The 19,364-nt window shown below is 42.6% G+C and overlaps 6 protein-coding genes across 6 annotated transcripts; 4 read left to right on the forward strand and 2 right to left on the reverse strand.

Annotated features, from left to right (window-relative positions):
* LOC115762286 lies at positions 1 to 5,004 on the forward strand. Its single transcript, XM_030704453.1, has 4 exons — positions 1 to 1,504; positions 2,480 to 2,500; positions 2,578 to 3,696; positions 4,420 to 5,004. Exons 1-4 carry the CDS (start codon positions 13 to 15, stop codon positions 4,842 to 4,844), a joined length of 3,057 nt encoding a protein of 1,018 aa, XP_030560313.1. The 5' UTR covers positions 1 to 12; the 3' UTR covers positions 4,845 to 5,004.
* A 447-nt stretch (positions 5,005 to 5,451) lies between these two features.
* On the forward strand, positions 5,452 to 7,706 carry LOC115771231 (probable cytochrome P450 6a17). The gene is made up of 2 exons (XM_030716836.1): positions 5,452 to 6,646; positions 6,713 to 7,706. Exons 1-2 carry the CDS (start codon positions 5,566 to 5,568, stop codon positions 7,132 to 7,134), a joined length of 1,503 nt encoding a protein of 500 aa, XP_030572696.1. The 5' UTR covers positions 5,452 to 5,565; the 3' UTR covers positions 7,135 to 7,706.
* Positions 7,707 to 8,377: 671 nt separating this feature from the next.
* On the forward strand, positions 8,378 to 9,951 carry LOC115762305 (probable cytochrome P450 6a23). Its single transcript, XM_030704475.1, has 2 exons — positions 8,378 to 9,455; positions 9,533 to 9,951. Exons 1-2 carry the CDS (start codon positions 8,378 to 8,380, stop codon positions 9,949 to 9,951), a joined length of 1,497 nt encoding a protein of 498 aa, XP_030560335.1.
* Positions 9,952 to 10,106: 155 nt separating this feature from the next.
* Positions 10,107 to 12,256, reverse strand: LOC115771209 (probable cytochrome P450 6a21). Its single transcript, XM_030716812.1, has 2 exons — positions 11,115 to 12,256; positions 10,107 to 11,056 (listed from the first exon to the last, which is right to left on the reverse strand). Exons 1-2 carry the CDS (start codon positions 12,208 to 12,210, stop codon positions 10,632 to 10,634), a joined length of 1,521 nt encoding a protein of 506 aa, XP_030572672.1. The 5' UTR covers positions 12,211 to 12,256; the 3' UTR covers positions 10,107 to 10,631.
* A 927-nt stretch (positions 12,257 to 13,183) lies between these two features.
* LOC115771220 (probable cytochrome P450 6a21) lies at positions 13,184 to 14,756 on the reverse strand. The gene is made up of 2 exons (XM_030716824.1): positions 13,661 to 14,756; positions 13,184 to 13,602 (listed from the first exon to the last, which is right to left on the reverse strand). Exons 1-2 carry the CDS (start codon positions 14,754 to 14,756, stop codon positions 13,184 to 13,186), a joined length of 1,515 nt encoding a protein of 504 aa, XP_030572684.1.
* Positions 14,757 to 16,996: 2,240 nt separating this feature from the next.
* On the forward strand, positions 16,997 to 19,056 carry LOC115771200 (probable cytochrome P450 317a1). Its single transcript, XM_030716801.1, has one exon. It carries the CDS (start codon positions 17,180 to 17,182, stop codon positions 18,743 to 18,745), a length of 1,566 nt encoding a protein of 521 aa, XP_030572661.1. The 5' UTR covers positions 16,997 to 17,179; the 3' UTR covers positions 18,746 to 19,056.
* Positions 19,057 to 19,364: the final 308 nt, after the last annotated feature.

A 19,364-nucleotide genomic window follows, 5' to 3' on the forward strand; every position in this document is an offset into this window, starting at 1 on the left:
GTTCATTGAATCATGTTAACGTTGCTTTTATTACTGGTCACCGCCGGTGGCGTCATCTATGTCTGGTTGAATCAGCACTACACGTACTGGCGCCGACGCGGCGTGCCGGGGGAGCGACCCGTTTTCCTGTTGGGTAACATGCGCGGCTTTGCGCGAAGTGTTCACTGGATGGACATCAATTGGCGCATCTATGACAAGTTTAGGGGCCGGGAACGATTTTGCGGCTTTTACACGTTCCTTAGCAAGGCGTTATTTGTGCTCGACCTGGAACTGATCAAGCGGATCATGGTCAGCGATTTTAACAGCTTTGCGGATCGAGGACTCTTCCACAATGTGCGCGATGACCCACTGACTGGGAATTTGCTGTTTCTAGATGGCGAGCAATGGCGCTGGTTACGCCAACACCTGACGCCGGTGTTTAGCTCTGGTAAGATGAAGTATATGTTTCCCACAATGGTCCAAGTGGGCGAGCAGCTGGCCTTGAGCGCGGAGCAGCAACTGGGCGAATTCGAGGCGAAGGATCTGTGCGCTCGCTTCACCACGGACATCATTGGCAGCTGCGCCTTTGGTCTGGAGTGCAACAGTCTCGCCAATCCGGGATCGGAATTTCGTGAAATGGGCCGCTCGATAACGGAACGCCCGCTGCATCAGGGTATTGTGCAGGCCTTTATGTTTGCCCAGCCCCAGCTGGCAAGGAAACTGCGCCTGCGTCTCTTTCGGCCGGAGGTGAGTCAGTTCTTCATGGACACTGTGCGTCAGACACTGGAGTGCAGAAAGCGAGAGCACGTCAAGCGCAATGATCTCATCCAGCTGCTCATCGAGCTGGGCGAACGTACGGACGAAACGAAGGCAGCGCTGAGCTTCGAGCAGATTGCCGCACAGGCCATGGTCTTCTTCCTGGCTGGCTTCGACACCTCCTCCACGACCATGTCCTTTTGCCTGTACGAGCTGGCGCTCAACCCTGCTGTGCAACAGCAGCTGCGCCAGGAAATACAAAGCACCTTGAAGCGACACAAGCAACAGCTGGGCTATGAGTGCCTGCAGGAGATGACCTACCTCAACCAGGTGGTGGCAGAAACGCTCCGCAAATATCCCGTGCTGCCACACCTAGTGCGGCGCACAACCAATGCATATAACGTGGCGGAGAGCAGCCTCGTCCTGGAGCCGGGCACGCGTGTTATGATACCAGTGCATAGTATACACCACGATCCAGATATATATCCCGAGCCCGAAAGCTTTGATCCCTCACGCTTCGAGCCCGAAGCGATCCACTCGCGTCATCAATTTGCCTATCTTCCGTTCGGAAATGGACCTCGCGCCTGCATAGGTGAGAGATTTGGTCTGATGCAGGTGAAGATTGGCATTGTTACACTCTTGCGCCATTATCAATTTCGGAGCACCAAGAGAACTCAGATTCCTCTGAAATTTAGCAAAAAAAATTTTCTTATCGCTACGGAGTCTGGAATTCACCTCCAAATGGAGCGACTTGACGTCGAATCACCATGAATTATGTTTCCGTTTAAATGTCAACCTTTTAAATGTTGCTTTAGGTCAGGTGCAGAGATTATCATCACTCACAAGATATACAAATCAATTGGCACAATGAAATATTTCATGCGAGACCCTAAAGAAACTACGCGCTTTAAATAAATTCGATAAGCGAAAGCTTTTTAAAAGCTAAGCGGCTGGAAGCTTAAATTCCCATTCCCTTTCTTCATTATTGTTCTGGTCTGGCGCTCTCTACTATTCGCCGAGAACAACTCAAAATGTAAGCAACAGTTGCTTACATGTGTTAAAGACATGTATTCGACTTTAGCATACCCTGTACCTTACCCTTTTTATTGAAATTTCGCTGCTATATTTGGCGAATGTGCTTTTATGAATTGTTACAGTATTCTAAATGTGTTAAAGAAATGTAAAGAAAGTATGTACTTTTATGTTGTAAAATTATTGAGATATTTTTATATACTGATTATGTTCAATTTTCTTTTGGTGCAACTTGTTGATGTAATACGTAAGATAACGTTAAAACGCCTTCGAAAATATTGTTACAAGTTGGAAGTTCTGCAAAATGGCAATTCAATTAAATCACAATTAAATGAAAATCCCATGAATTAGTAAAATGACAAATGAAGGAAAGTACCCTTTACTAGAGCATTTCTAATTGTTTATACATATGTATGTGCATATGTACATGCTTTTAGGTGCAAACGAATAAATTTAAAGAAAAATAGCCAAGCAATAGAAAGGCAGCTTTAAAAGCTGCAAAATACAACGGTAACTATAATGCATGGCATTAACTTTATCACCACCTGCCTTTTGTGCAATGCCGTTATCACAAAGTCATTATTCAAGTTCAGGGCTCACTTGTTTGCTTGTCTCGCTCTCGCTCTTTCTCTCGCGCACTCATATAATGTGAAACATACTGAAAGCGCGCGCCACTGGAAGTACTGAGAGCATGCAAATTGCCATCACATAGTTGATCACATAGTTGCCCCGCGTCAGACCACCAATTAAACGAGGCTATCTGCCCGAGATGTTTACATTAAAACGCACTTTGAACCGCAGCTGATTAAGAACCGCTCCACAGACTCCGTCGCCGCAGATCAGTTGAAAGCGAAACGCGCGAAATGCTGGATGTAATTGCGCTGCTCTTAATTACACTGGCCGTCGGGTTCTGGTTTGTGCGCACGAGACTCACCTACTGGGCGCGACGGAGCATCAGCCATGCGCGGCCCACTTTTCCCATGGGCAACCTGCAGGGTTTTCGGAAGGACAAGCACTTCAAGGACATTCTGACCCCGCTTTATGAGAGCTTCAAGCCCACCGGGGCGCCCTTTGCGGGCTTCTACTTTATGCTGCGACCGGTGGTGCTGGTGCTGGACCTGGAGCTGGCTAAGGAAGTGCTCATCAAGGACTTTGCGAACTTTGAGGATCGCGGCTTGTACCACAATGAGCGCGATGATCCACTCACAGGCCACCTGTTTCGCATAGATGGGCCCAAGTGGCGGCCACTGCGCCAGAAGATGACTTCCACCTTTAGCTCCGGCAAGATGAAGTTCATGTTTCCCACGGTGTGCGCCGTGGGCGAGGAGCTAGCTCAGGTCTGCGCTGAACAGGCGCAAAATTCCATTTGTGGCATTCTGGAGATAAACGACCTGATGGCCAGGTACACCTCGGATGTGATTGGTAGCTGTGTTTTTGGCTTGGACTGCAATGGACTGCGCAATCCGGAGGCCGAGTTCGCCGTAATGGGACGACGCGCCTTCATAGAGCGACGCCACAACAAACTCATCGATGGCTTCATTGAGAGCTTTCCAAATCTGGCACGACGTCTGCGCCTACGCCAGATACACCAGGACATTACGGACTTTTATATGCGCATCGTGAGGGATACGGTCAAGGAGCGCGAATCCAAGGGCATTGTGCGTAACGATTTCATGAATCTGCTCATCGAGATGAAGCATCGCGGGGAGCTGACGCTGCCCGAAATGGCCGCCCAGTCGTTCATATTCTTTGCCGCCGGCTTCGATACCTCAGCCTCGACCCTGGGATTCGCCCTCTATGAACTGGCCAAGCAGCCACAGCTTCAGCTTAAGCTTAGACAGGACATTGAGCAGGCGCTGCAGGCGCATGGAGGCCAATTTTCGTACGAGTGCATGCAGGAGCTGCGCTATATGGAGCTGATCATAGCAGGTCAGTGTAATAACAATAAGTAGGGGTATTCATATATGTATATCGCACACCGCCAACTTAGAACTCTTTATAGGTGCATTTTTCGCGATGTTCCTTATCATTTTCCAAACAAAAGATTATAAAATACCATAGCTTAACACGAAGCATTAAGTTTTAAATCTAGCCTATAGAGTCATCAGTAAATATATATATAACATATATATTGCTGATAATAATAATAATTCATTTTATTATCACTTTTATAAGTTATATTTTCTTTTAATTCGGGTCTTAATACCGAACTCCTCAGTAATAGCTAAAGTTCTTTTTATTTTGTTGACTAGGATATATACATACATATATATAAGGGGATATTCGTATATTTTTGAACCTCAGAACTTTTGACTAACCATCTTTATCTAGTACAGAGACAGACTTGTATATAAATATATATCTGCAGTAAGATAGAAAGAGATGAGGAAAAGGAGAAAGTAATTGAAAGAAAGGGAAATGGTGAGAGCATGAGCAGAGAATCACTTAGTTAGATTACTAAGACAACATGTTCATATAATACGTATAGAACTTAGAACTGTATATAAACTTCGTCTGCTTTTTGTATAAGCACATTTATAATAATATATTCGACTATACACAATTATAATTAGAGATACATGATATATGGCCAACAATTTTATAATTCTTATCTTAATCAGACTTTAATTGAACCTTAACTAAAATTTTTAGAGACGCTTCGCAAGTATCCCATTTTGCCTCATCTGTCGCGCGTCTCTCGCAACTTTTATGCGGCCAAGGGCAATAAACACTTCTACATCGAGCCTGGCCAGATGGTTTTCGTACCAGTCTATGGCATACATCACGACCCAGAGCTATATCCGGAGCCTCACAAGTTTATTCCGGAACGATTTCTCGCCGACCAGATGGCACAGCGACACACCGCCTCCTGGCTGCCCTTTGGCGATGGACCCCGCAACTGCATCGGCATGCGTTTCGGCAAGATGCAGGTGAGCGTGGCCCTATTTTACCTGCTAACGCGCTTTCAGTTTAGTGTCTGTCCGCGGACTGCGTCCAAAATTGATTTTGTCAAGTCCAACATATTGCTATGTCCAGCCAATGGCATCTATTTGAAGGTTGAAGAGCTAAGAAATTAATAATACAATCACATTTATCAAATTGACATTATGTAATCTTATATTAGTCGATTATAATAAGAAATATATTAATAAATAATTTATCGTACTTACATATCTACAATTATATTGACCACTGCCCGATTTAAGCTTATTTTTGTGACTAGGGTTCATTACATTTTGTTCAACATAAAATTAATAAAGCTAAAATTAATTAATTAAGAACGTGTTATTCGTTTTGTCTTCTAAGCGTCACATCTTTTCTTTTGTTAACATATGTAGGCTTGTAGGGTTCCGATTACTATTTTAGGTAACTCAATGACTAAGCAATAGTATTAGCATTCCTTCTATATATAACTACTACGATTACTACCTGGGAACAATCATTTCGTTTGCTCGGTGCAACATTGCGGCATATGATACTATGGAATGAGATTAGATTAGATACTATGCATCCAAAATTTAAAAAATGTTTAAATAACTGTGTCCGATAAGTTCACCAATTAAGCGTGAATTGAAGCTAAACTTTTTTTCCTATAACAATTACTTTATTTGCGAATAATAAGAACTTAAGATAATTGATCTTTATTCTTTATATATCAAGAGAGAGGCAGTATCTCGCTCCCTCTCTCTGTCAATGTGTTATAACCACATTTAGCGGAAAGCTCTGCGAGAGCGAGCTTTGGACTATATATAACGTGTGTTGGGCGTATCGTTAGCTCAGTTGGCAACGGCGCATATAATGTCGTTTATTCTAGCACTGGTCGGTATTATAATATCGCTGCTGTTTTATGCAGTCCGGCATAGGCACAACTATTGGAATCGTCGTGGGATTCCACACGATGTGCCCAAGTTTCCGAAGGGCAACATCGGCGACTGGCCGTCCAAGCGGCAAATAGGCGTTGTCTTCAGGGATTACTATCTGAAGTACAAGAATGCAAATAGTCCCTTTGCGGGCTTCTATTTCTTTTTCACCAAGACCGTTGTGGTCACTGACATGGAGCTGGTGAAACGCGTCCTCATAAAGGATTTCAATAACTTTGAGAATCGTGGTATATTCTACAATGAAATTGACGATCCCCTGTCGGCCACCCTGTTCAGCATTGAGGGACAGAAGTGGCGGCAACTGCGGCACAAGCTGACGCCCACCTTCACCTCGGGCAAGATGAAGCACATGCTGCCCATAGTTTTGCAAGTGGCTGAGGAAATGGCCAAGGTGTTTAAGGAAAAGGTGTCTGCGCCTCAGGTGTTGGAGATCACCGATTTGGTGGGTCGCTATACGGCCGACGTGATTGGCACCTGCGCCTTTGGGCTCGACTGCAATAGTCAGCGCAATCCAGATGCGGATTTTGTCAGCATGGGCAAGCGAGCAGTTACGGAGCGACGCTATCGTGGCCTTCTTGATTTCTTCTTATTTGGCTTTCCCAAGTTGTCGCGTCGCCTGCATCTGAAGATGACAACTGAAGAGGTTGAGGAATTCTACATGCGCATCGTTCGCGATACCATCAACTACCGCCTCAAGAGCAATGAGAACCGCGGCGATTTCATGGACATGCTCATCGAAATGTATCAGAAGCAGCAGGAGGGCAACACCGATGAGGGCCTGACCTTCGAGGAGCTGGCCGCCCAAGCGTTTATATTCTTTGTGGCCGGCTTTGAGACCAGCTCCACAACCATGGGCTTTGCCCTGTACGAGCTGGCCCAGCATCTGGACATCCAGGACAAGTTAAGAGCGGAAATAAATGATGTGCTTGGCAAGCACGGCTATAAATACTCTTACGACAATGTTAAGCAAATGGAATATCTGGAGCAGGTTGTCATGGGTAACATATTATACAGCCTGTTTGTGTCTGTGTTTTCCTAATTCTAAACTTAATACTTCAATATAGAAACTCTTCGCAAATATCCCGTGTTGGCCCATCTGACACGCAAGGCCATCTCGGACTATTCGCCAGGGGATCCGAAACACTATATTGAGAAAGGCAGCGTAGTTGTGATACCAGCCCTCGGCATACACTACGATCCCGACATCTACCCCGAGCCACAAGAGTTTAAGCCAGAGCGCTTCACGGAGGCAGAGATTTCGGCTCGACCAGCCTGCAGTTGGCTGCCCTTTGGCGATGGTCCCCGCAATTGCATTGGCTCCCGCTTCGGCCTCATGCAGACCTGTGTGGGCCTGGCCCATCTGATCAAGGACTTCAAGTTCAGTGTGTCGCCCGAGACCCAGATACCCATGAAATTGGTCACCAAGAACATACTGTTGTCTTCTGAAAACGGCATTTATTTAAATGTTGAGAGGGTTTCCAAGTAATCACACAATTTTTATTCATGTATGAATTAATCAGTTCTATAAAAGTTAGCCAAATAAGAATTTTACACAAGAACACTTAAAGTATACTTATCTAATCTAACATTGATAAGTTAAGCAGCTAATCAATTGCTTATACACCCATCATATGCACTCTGTAAATTAATCTGTGTCAAACACATTTTCTATCACCCGAAATTTTATGAACTTTTATTATAATTGTTAAACATAAAGTAAGGAAGTATAGTTGTCTTTTACTAAAACCTATTATTTGTTCTTATATTAATATTAAATGATGTTTGCCTTTAATACTATAAAAATAAATATTATTATCATCTGTAGTCTTCAGATAGGTAGCTAACATAAATCAACTAACTTCTTGGTTGACAACCTTTATTGTTTATCAATATATCTTGACCATGCCCGGCATTTATTTGTTTCCCTATGCTTCTTACATATAAACGTAATCTGAATAACATCTGACAAATGTTTAATATACATATATAATAATGACACACAAATGGCGCATAAGGCAACACCGAGCTTTTAAGGTCCATTTAAGTCAATTTAACAAATAAAATAAATAATAAATAAAATAAAATAATAAATAAAAATAAAAATTATAAAAAAAACCTATATATATATATCATATAGTTGCTTGAATAACGGTTGGTTCTGTTATTATTATTATCTTTTTTTCGTGTAAAACTGTTTTTATCCTTAGGGTTCTTCAACAAACCCAGCAATTATTGGTTTGCTCCCTTAATATGTGGTCGGAACTTTTTACTATTTGGTAACATGATACAACACAGCTGTACAGGAAACATTAGTTCAGAAATAAGTTCATGTATGAAGGTATTTTCGTGACACACAAGCCGTTTTATGCCTAGGTTGAGTTGTATAACAGTTGATATGTGAGGGTTCGAAGTTTTCTCGTTCAACTCAATTTTCCAGCCCTCCGCCTGGGAGCTTACGCATTTGCTACCATTACTAGTTATATTTATGTAAAGACTCGCTACTCGACTCCCAGGTAATACATCATTATGTACGAGAGAACTCTAAGTGAACCCTGTGCCGCCTCGTGTGCCATTTGCTAATATATTTTAATAGAGTCGCGTCAACATGTTTGCATTAAAGTTAATTTTAAGTAGAGGTCCTGACCTGCACCACGGGCCAGAGCAGGGCCTATAAATGCCACAGAGCTTGATTATCTGCCACCCAGTTTAAAAAATTTTGGCCAACTGACATGTTCGCCTCAACTTCGCTACTCGCGTGTGTCCTGATCGGATTCTATATTTGGATAAGGCAGCGCCTATCCTACTTTGAGCGTCGTGGCATTGCGCATGAAGCTCCCCTACCGCTGGTGGGAAATCTGTGGGGCTGGCGGGTAACCAGACACACCTCGGAAATAGTACAGAATCTCTATGTGAGGTACAAGCACTTGGGCCCACTCGTTGGATTTTATTTTCTTATGACGCCCGCCTATATTATTTCGGATATGGAGCTGCTGAAGCGGGTCTTCATCAAGGATTTTGCTAACTTTGACAGTCGAGGGCTGTTTTACAATGAGCGGGACGATCCCTTGTCCGCGCATCTCTTTGCCATTGATGGTCCCAAGTGGCACAGCCTGAGGCCCCGCATGTCGCCCATATTCAGCAGTGCCAAGATGAAGCTTATGTTTCCAGCGGTGCTGCGAACAGCTCGGGAGCTGTCGCATGTGCTGCACGAGCGTTGCGCGGGAAAGACTGCTTTCTTGGAGGTCACCAAGCTGCTCGCCTGCTACACGGCGGACACCATTGGCTCCGCCATTTTCGGGCTGGAGTGCAATAGTCTGCGCAATCCAAAAGCGCCCTTTGTGCAGATGGGCCTGAATGCGATGCTCAAGAAGCGCATCGATTACATATTCTGCCTGCTCTTCCCTGAGCTGAGCCTCAGACTGCACATCAAGCGAACTCCCGCCGACGTGGAGGCCTTCTACATGGGCCTGGTCAAAGACACCATCAGCTACAGGGAGCAGCACAAGATAAAGCGCAACGACTTCGTTGATATCATGCTGGAAATGAAACAGAAATACGATTCGGGCAACACAGCCGAGGGTCTGACTGTCAATGAGATCGCCGCCCAGATGTACGTATTTCTGGTGGCGGGCTTTGAGACAACATCCACAGCTCTAACCCTGGCCTTGTACGAGCTGGCACGTCACGAACATATCCAAAGCCAGCTGCGGGAGGAGATCGAGGAGGTCATCGCGAACTATGGGGAGAACGGAGAGCTAAACTACGAGGCCATGCAGAAAATGAAGTATCTGGAGCAGGTCATATCGGGTAAACAAAACTAACAGATTAAAAGATCTGTAAGATCAATAAATTTATATTTTTTCTCCCATTTGACTATCTTTCAGAAACCCTGCGGATGTATCCCGTGGCCACAGAGCACATGCGTCGTGCCAATGGACACTTCGAGGTGCCAGGTCATCCGAAGCATTATATACCAGCTGGATCGCATCTGATCATACCTGTCTATTCCATACACCATGATCCGGAATATTATCCGGAGCCGGAGAAGTTTCTGCCTGAACGTTTCACAGAGGAGGCTATACAGAAACGGCCCAGCTGCGCCTTTCTACCCTTCGGTCTGGGTCCCCGCATCTGCATTGGCATGCGTTTTGGCCGTATCAAGCTGGCCGTGGGTCTAATTGCATTAATACGTAATTTTCGCTTTGTCTTTGCGCCCACCACCCCACAGACCATGCAATTCGAGAAGCATTCGTTTCTACTACACACAAAAGGTTTCCAGCTGCAGGTGGAGCCGCTCGGCTAGAAGCTAAAATAAATATCGCAGACTAAATTTAGCTTGTTATCAGGTTAGTTTTGTGACTATTATTACAATTGCCACGGTTTTCAATTCTTACCCATTCATAAATAATTTTAATTTATATTTGTATTCTTGTATATTATACAATGATAAGAACATAACAATCCCCAATAACTAAGGCAGAAAGAAGTACAATCACAAAACTGGTTTGCAAATTATGTTTATATATGTTAAATTCACATATACAATCTAAATAATGACGCAATATTCTCGAGTATAATCATTTGTTATTCCAACCAGAGAGATAGGGAGAGAGAGAAAGAGAGAGATAGGGAGAGACAGAATCAGGGAGAACAGATTTGAAAGCTTAACAATTAAATATTTACGCATCCCACTATACACATTCAGTGCATAAGTGAACTTTAGATATGCCAAGCCCACTGGCTCTGTAATAACAAATAAATTGTGTATATACAATAAAAAATTATGTTTATGAAAGCATGATGTAAACTTGAATAATTGTTACGGAAACATTGTATTAGAATCAAAATTAGTTCTGCCTTAATTCAACCATTTCTAAAAAATCTCATAAATTACATGAAGCAGCCGTACACACAAAATAATTACGTGTTAGCACAAAACAAAAAAACTAGTATAAATATAGTATTTAAAGTGTTTTCTTTAAACTAGGCTTGAACACGCTCCACTTTCAGGTATATACCAGATTCGCTGGCTATCAAGAAGCTCTCCTTGTGATTTTTAATGGGTATAATTGTCTTATCGCATACCGAAAACTTAAAGTTTTTGATAAGCATGGCAAGACCAACGCGAGCCTGCATTTCGCCAAATCTCATTCCAATGCAATTGCGCGGCCCATCCCCAAAGGGAAGCCATTCCCCCGAGTCACGGTTCTTCACTCGTTCGGCTTTAAAATTATCTGGATTGAATCGATTTGGTTCAGGATAGAACTTTTCATCACGGTGCATAGCGCCGCAGGGTATTAGCACTGGCATTCCCTTCTTGATCACATAGTTCGGATATCCTGGTACGACAAAGTCCTCTAGGCATTCGCGGTTAAGGACTGGAAGAACCGTGTATAGCCGAAGGGTTTCTGGAAATCAATAACTAGTCAATGTTAAGTGCATTTAATGGTTTATTGGATTGCTTACCCGATATGACCTGGTTCAAATACTCCATGTCCTTGATACATTCATAAGTTAGCTCTCCATTATACCTGGCTAGTACCTCATTGCACTCCTCCCTTAACCGGGTTTGTATGTCCTCGTTCTGAGCCAATTCAAATAGAGCAAATCCCATGGTGGTGGAAGATGTTTCAAATCCGGCGGCGAAGAAGACGAAAGCCTGGGCAGCTATTTCTTCAATCGTAAGACTCATACTCTCACCCGTTTCGGACTTCATCAATTGATTGTTTTTCAAGTCAATCAGTTGATCCATGAAATCGTTGCGTCGAACATTGTTCTCCTCTCTGTAGGCAACAGTTTCTCTTACAATGCGCATGAAGAACTTTTCAATGTACTCTGGTGTCATTTTCAAATGAATGCGTCTTGACAAGTTTGGAAAACTGTTGAGAAAAGCAATTCCCAAGGCCCCATGACGTTGATCGGTTAAAGCCTTACGACCCATGACTCGGAATTCCGCTTCCGGATCCTTGAGACTGCTGCACTCAATGCCAAATGCACAAGTACCGATAACATCTGTTGTGAATCGAGCCATGAGTTCCTTAACCTCAATAATCGAAGACTTGGCTGTCATTTCTCCGAAGACGTCTACGAACTCGTGACCAATTTTTACAATCGTCGGAAACATGAACTTCATTTTGCCGGATGTGAAGGTTGATGATAGCTTGTTTCTCATAGATCTCCACTTGTGACCATCTAGCAGAAACAGCTGACCAGACAGCGGATCATCCTCGGGGTTATGAAAGAAGCCTCTATCCGTGAACTTGTTGAAATCCTTGATAAGGATATGCTTAACCAAGAAAGGCTCCAAGATGAATGCGGCTGGACGTTGGAACCAGTAGAATCCGGCAAATGGTCCCGTTCCTCTGAATTTGTTATAATAATGAATCCAAATATCTGGGAATGCTCGCTTAGTGCGGACGCCCGCCAAGTTGCCCATCAGATAATAGGGCTCTTCGCATGGAATGCCCAAGTTTTGCCAATGCTGCATATTACGACGCAATCTCAAAAAGAGATAGCCTATCAGGGCTACCACCGCAGTGAGTAATAAGGAGCCGACTCCCATGGCGACCAGCAACTATTTATATGATTCAGATAGAGAGACACGCCCGCGATTTAAATGAACATTGGCAAAGTACTGAGCGCCACTACGATCGGGTGCACCTATTTAAGCCCATTCGAAGCTTTCGTACTCAGCATGACAATAGATATTCTCTAAAGAGCTTTTTGGAAATGGGTAGTCAGCTGTGACAGTTGTACTCTATCGAAACAAGTTCTTCAGAATTATGGAGCATTTTGTGGTATTTTATTCTATATACGAATTCAATTATTTAATTCAATTATTTTGATGACATTTATCTCTTTATTATATATTTATCTCTTTATATATATTATATAAAAAATTTAGTCGCCGGCTGAGCACTTGGTTTCATTGTCATAAGAAATGTAATGCATAGTTTGAGTTTCACCCATTGACAATCGCATTTTACTTTATTTATAAGATACACGCTATAAATAATAACTAGGGCCTGAAGGGATTAAAAGTTGCTATCCTGTACCCAGCTAAGATTGTTATGTAGGTATGTCCACTGTGTGTCTGCCTGTATTATGTCTGTCTTTCATTCTCTCTCCCTCCCTATCTCTCTTTCTATTTCGCTTTCTCACTGTGCTTTGTAAACGTGGCACCTTAGTGGCTTAGGTGTCAAAGTTTTGGACTAATTTGCGAGAGACCGCCAGTTCGGCTTCAGCAACAATTGTCATATTAAATATTAATAACAATTATTTTGAAGCAATAGAACCTGGATAGTCTTAAAAATATATATATATATTGGTAAGAAAAAAATAAATATGATTTAGGTAAATAAGCCACGCAGCTTCAAGTTAAAATCAAGCAGTGTATTTATTTAAGCCATGAACTCGACCAATAATTGGTTCTATTAAAATTCCTGAGCAACACACGAATAATTCTAAACTTATATCGGGTCATTTGCATAAATCAAATGTACAGTTGATACTATGAAATATTGCCAAGTGAGTTCTTAAACTCGCTCTACCTTTAGGTATATTCCTGACTCGCTGGCTATCAAGAAGCTCTCCTTGTGATTTTTAATTGGTATAATTGTCTTATCGCATACCGAAAATTTAAAGTTTTTGATAAGCATGGCAAGACCGATGCGAGCCTGCATTTCGCCAAATCTCATTCCAATGCAATTGCGCGGCCCATCCCCAAAGGGAAGCCATTCCCCCGAGTCACGGTTCTTCACTCGTTCGGCTTTAAAATTATCTGGATTGAATCGATTTGGTTCAGGATAGAACTTTTCATCACGGTGCATAGCGCCGCAGGGTATTAGCACTGGCATTCCCTTCTTGATCACATAGTTCGGATATCCTGGTACGACAAAGTCCTCTAGGCATTCGCGGTTAAGGACTGGAAGAACCGTGTATAGCCGAAGGGTTTCTGGAAATCAATAACTAGTCAATGTTAAGTGCATTTAATGGTTTATTGGATTGCTTACCCGATATGACCTGGTTCAAATACTCCATGTCCTTGATACATTCATAAGTTAGCTCTCCATTATACCTGGCTAGTACCTCATTGCACTCCTCCCTTAACCGGGTTTGTATGTCCTCGTTCTGAGCCAATTCAAATAGAGCAAATCCCATGGTGGTGGAAGATGTTTCAAATCCGGCGGCGAAGAAGACGAAAGCCTGGGCAGCTATTTCTTCAATCGTAAGACTCATACTCTCACCCGTTTCGGACTTCATCAATTGATTGTTTTTCAAGTCAATCAGTTGATCCATGAAATCGTTGCGTCGAACATTGTTCTCCTCTCTGTAGGCAACAGTTTCTCTTACAATGCGCATGAAGAACTTTTCAATATGTTCTGGAGTCATCTTCAAATGAATGCGTTTTGACAATTTCGGAAAACTGTTGATAAAAGCCATTCCCAGGTCCCCGTGACGTTGATCGGTTAAAGCCTTACGACCCATTACTCGGAATTCCGCTTCCGGATCCTTGAGACTGCTGCACTCAATGCCAAATGCACAAGTACCGATAACATCTGTTGTGAATCGAGCCATGAGTTCCTTAACCTCAATAATCGAAGACTTGGCTGTCATTTCTCCGAAGACGTCTACGAACTCGTGACCAATTTTTACAATCGTCGGAAACATGAACTTCATTTTGCCGGATGTGAAGGTTGATGATAGCTTGTTTCTCATAGATCTCCACTTGTGACCATCTAGCAGAAACAGCTGACCAGACAGCGGATCATCCTCGGGGTTATGAAAGAAGCCTCTATCCGTGAACTTGTTGAAATCCTTGATCAGGATATGCTTCATCAAGAAAGGCTCCAAGATAAATGCGGCTGGACGTTGGAACCAGTAGAATCCGGCAAATGGTCCCGTTCCTCTGAATTTGTTATAATAATAAATCCAAATATCTGGGAATGCTCGCTTAATGCGGACGCCCGTCAAGTTGCCCATCAGAAAATTGGGCTCTTCGCATGGAATGCCCAAGTTTTGCCAATGCTGCATATTTCGACGTATTTGCAGGAAAAGATAGCCTATCAGGGCTATCACCGCCGTTAACAATAAAGTGCCGATGCCCATGCTAATCAGAAATAACTTATGCAAAAACAAGTGAAAGTTGTGGAGCACAAGTCTTGCTATTTAAACAAACTTCAGAGCAAAACTAACAGCCACTTCGACCGTGTGTGCCTTATAAAGTCCAGCATATACGGTCACAATGACAGTTGAGCTTTAACGGACTCACTCCCTGATTAATCTGTTGGCTAATATTGCTAAAATGTGCTGGTAACCCTTATCGATTGGAGCTTTTGCAGACGTTTGTAGCTAGCCTCTAAATTATTTTTTAAAGTCTGCAACGTCATCTAGCTCTCGCCGGTACTAATCACGTCCTAAATAAATTTTCATAAAGATCCTTGAAAATAATTTTTAACCGAAAAATAAAATTCGTAGATAACAATCCCGTGGTCAGTCAGTCAAGATGAACTCTTATATACATCTAACTATGTACCATATTGTCTTAATCTTTGCAATTAGAGTCACCTCATTATAACATATAGGATTGATATTATTGCACGATATTTGAAATATCGAAGATTATTTAGAGGCAGAGTTCATGTCTTGCCGATATATCTAGATATATTAAACTAATAGAAATTTAAAATATTTAGTTTAATTCGCGATAATGTTGTCATTTAAGGCGAAGCTTTTTCACTCACAAAGATTCGATTCAATTGACGTGCGTCTTAAATCGGCATATTTACTTACAGGTGGTCCGGCAACGCTGCTGTTTGCTTTCTGTCGCATTTTAGTTTAACATTTAATTAGATTTCAAGTGCAGGTATTGGTAGAAACAAATACTACAATATAAGCAACAACAATTGAACAGCTTTATTTGTTGTTTGTTGTTATTCGCGATATTTGTTTTAATACCCTGTACGCATAGCAAATGTGAGAGAGGGACATTAAAGTTATCTGCTAAGGTATACAACAAGTAGAAGGAAGTACATCTAATGAAAAGTCAAGACTGCGAGCTGAGCTGATCCCTAGAGATTCAAATATTAAAACTTATATTCTGGTATGTCACAGATAAAAGTCTTAGTCTACGATTCTCTATCTATTTGGTTCTCCAATAGGGTACACAGATAACTGATTGGATACCTTTTCCCGCTCCACCCAAAAATTTCGATTATTCTTTTAAATTATGATCCTGGAATTTGTGTATAATTTAATATCATTAAGATCGGACTATAAACGCAAAGGTGCATATGTTATAGTGTGAGGCTACGACCACTGCTTAAAGGGTCTCCCCTAGTCGGTCACTCACAACAAGTCTGGCTCTTGTTGTTGTAGCATTTACGCGCTAATTGGACGTTAAATTCAACAGGTCAACTAAACAAGTACATTGAGAGCAAAAGCTGCGAGTATTTTTGAACTGTGCTCGAATAAAGCCGCTCACATGACTTCAAATTGAATGTAATTTAAAAAAAAAAAGTTAAAGCTTAAAATTTGCTGGTTCGTCAATTTTTATATTTTACTAGAAAGAGGGGTTATACATATTAGACAGCTGATGACTGACGTCTTATGATAAGGGAGTATTTAACATTTATTTGCTTTTGCTCATTGAGCACACAACTTTTTTGCTCAGTGCAATTAGTTTGGGGCCAGTTTTAATAGAGCTAACCCCACCCCAACGGGAATACCATAGGAATTTCAAAGCCAACAACTGCTCTTTTATCTATAAGAACCAAAAATACAAAAAAAAAATGAAAAATTAAAAAAAAAATCAAATAAAAGCCGTACAAAACTGATAACAAACGAAAATGACTTTAAAGTGTATTGCTACGTAGATAATTTACAGTGCTCTGTCATGCGGAACTAATAAATGCTCTACAATGAGTTTTTTTATTTAAATTATTTGTATTAATTTGATCAGCATATTGAGTTCTTATATAATTAACATTACAATATTCCCCGAGTAGCAGATGCAAGTGACTAAGAAGTAGTGGTATAACGAGAGAACTTCTTTTGTAAAAGAGTGTAGACAACTTCAATTGACCGCTCCGACTAGATTCTTTGTGCTCACAGCTCATTGATTCGTCCCACGTAGAGACTTAGTCACAATGAGCTGCGAGTCTGCTTTGTTGGCCTCACTCGGACACCCACTCGGAGCTTGTTAAAGCCATAAGCAGCAGTAACTGTAGTGTAGCGTACTCCAGGTACCCCCCTCCTTCCGCCTAAATGAAAAGCTCCCAATGGCGCGGAGCGTATTGTAAATATGTTTTACTCAATTGCACTCAGTCGAACAGCGCGGTTTGGTCATGAAAGTAACAGATTCAACTTGTCGCTGAGAACGCGTCCGCGATTCGCATTAGATCACTGACGGATTCGGTTTCCGGCCACAAAGAGTCACTGGCCAAAACTGTGTGTGACACTGTGATTTCGCGTGTGTCTGTCTGTGTGTGAGTGTGTATTTTCAATTTTAATACAATTTAAAACAAATCAGCATGAAAGGCATGTGGATAATATTTATGATATTGGGCCTAATCGTGCTCTGCCTGCTGGTGCTGCTGTTCATGGCCGCGCGCTATCAGCGCGATTATTGGCGCTATTTGGACATACCGCACGAGAGGCCCAAGAAGCTATGGCCCATCGTTAAGCAGCTCGTCACCCAATCGCTCAGCACCGAGGCAATGAAGGCCGCCCATTACACGACACTCTACAACAAGTTCAAGGGCAGTGGACCCTTCTGCGGCTTTTATGCGCTGCTGCAGCCGCGCGCTCTGGTGCTCGACCGTGAGCTTATACGCCAGATCATGATCAAAGATTTCGCGAATTTCAACGATCGTGGCATTTACTGCAATCAGAAATCGGATCCGCTATCGGGCGATCTGTACGGACTGCGTGGCAATAGATGGAAGGAGATGCGACAGAAACTGGAACCGACGTTCGAGCGAGACCGCATAGAATGGCTTTATGACAGCCTGTACGAGGAGGCCGAGCAACTGCTGCTAATTGTCAGCACCACGCTGATGAAGCAGCCCCATTCCACGCTCCACATACAGAAGCTAATGCGTCGCTATGTGCTGTCCGCCCTGGCCAGCTGTGTATTTGGCCTGAACGCCGAGCAGCGCCAAAAATACCCATTGGATGAGTTTGAGCAGATGACGGAGCTGGCACTGAGCACCCGTAAGCATGGCTATCTGATGAATCTGCTGATGATACGCTTTCCCAACTTCTGCCGCAGGCTGCGCATGCGCCTAACTCCCAAGCAGGCTGAAGTCTACTTTCTGACCCTACTCGAAGACATTGTAGGGCAGCGCGAGGCATCGGATGTACGTACTCAGGACTATCTACAGCTGCTGCTGGACATCAAAGCGCTGGAGCTGACCACGCACGAGTACGAGGCTGACAAGGAGCTGAAAGCGCATCTGCAACACGAATTGACAGCTCACGCGTTTGTCTTCCTCAAGGCGGGCTACGAGCAGACCGCCAACACCTTGTCCTTTGTGCTATATGAGCTTGCCCTGAACACGGAAGTACAGAGCCAGGTGCGCCAGGAGCTGAAGCAGACCATGGCAAAGCATCAGAATAACCTGAGCTACGAATGTGTGCAATCCCTCACACTCATGGGCCATGTCATCCTGGAAACCCTGCGCATGCATCCCATCACACCCTACATAATGCGACGTGTCCTCAACGACTACACGGTGCCAGAGCACATAAAATACACGCTGGTCAAGGAGCTGTTTGTGATCATACCAACCCATGCCATTCACAATGATCCCGAGTATTATCCCGAGCCTGAGCGCTTTAAGCCAGAACGCTGGGGCAGTTCCAGAGACTCCTTCAAGGAGCAGAGCACATGGTTTGGCTTTGGCTCCGGCGTCCGCAATTGCATTGGCATGCAATTCGCCCAGCTCCAACTGCGTCTCGCACTGGCGCTTCTTCTGCTGGAGTTCGAGTTCACTTTGAACTCCAAGCGACCGCTGGTCAGTCTGGACGATGGCATCGCGCTGCAGTTGATTCCGCTGGGCGTAGTCGAGCCCGGCCTAGAGGAGCGTGCCGTCTAACTGCGGCAAAACCTCCAAATCACAGTGCACGAATATGGAATTTATAATGTGACTAAAGTTAAGATGAATTTAAATACGTTTAAATATTAAGTTTTAATTGGAAAAAAAATAATAACTTTGCAATTGCGGAAACTTAGAAATTCCTTGAAAGCAATGAAAAGTTAAAATAATATTTACACAAAAATAATAATAAAAAAAAAATAACAAGAGGGAAAAAAAATTAGGCTTGTAAGTACTTAAGAATGAAAACTCAAATTAATAAACAAAAAAAATATACATGGAATAATATTCAAAAAAAATCATAAACACAATGAAAACTAAGTAACAAAATGAAACTAAATAGTGATAAAAACCTGACAAACTTAGAGACAAACTAAAATAATTAAGCGTAAAACAACTTGAACATAAATTTTATTTATTCAAAATGCTCTAAAATAGTTAATAGTAAAATGAATACAATTATCTATTATATTAAATACAATGTGCCGCCTTAAGTTTGGGTATACATATACGTTTACTTTGATTCTTACTACGCTTGGATAGCCGGAAATTCCGCAAATTGTTTTCAATTTAATAAAAGTGCTTATTGAAATATTTTGTTTATCAACGATTTTCTTTT

Source organism: Drosophila novamexicana, unplaced genomic scaffold (genome assembly GCF_003285875.2).
Source record: "Drosophila novamexicana strain 15010-1031.04,08,12 unplaced genomic scaffold, DnovRS2.1 tig00000008-arrow-pilon, whole genome shotgun sequence".
In the NCBI taxonomy this organism is placed as follows: Eukaryota; Metazoa; Arthropoda; class Insecta; order Diptera; family Drosophilidae; genus Drosophila; species Drosophila novamexicana.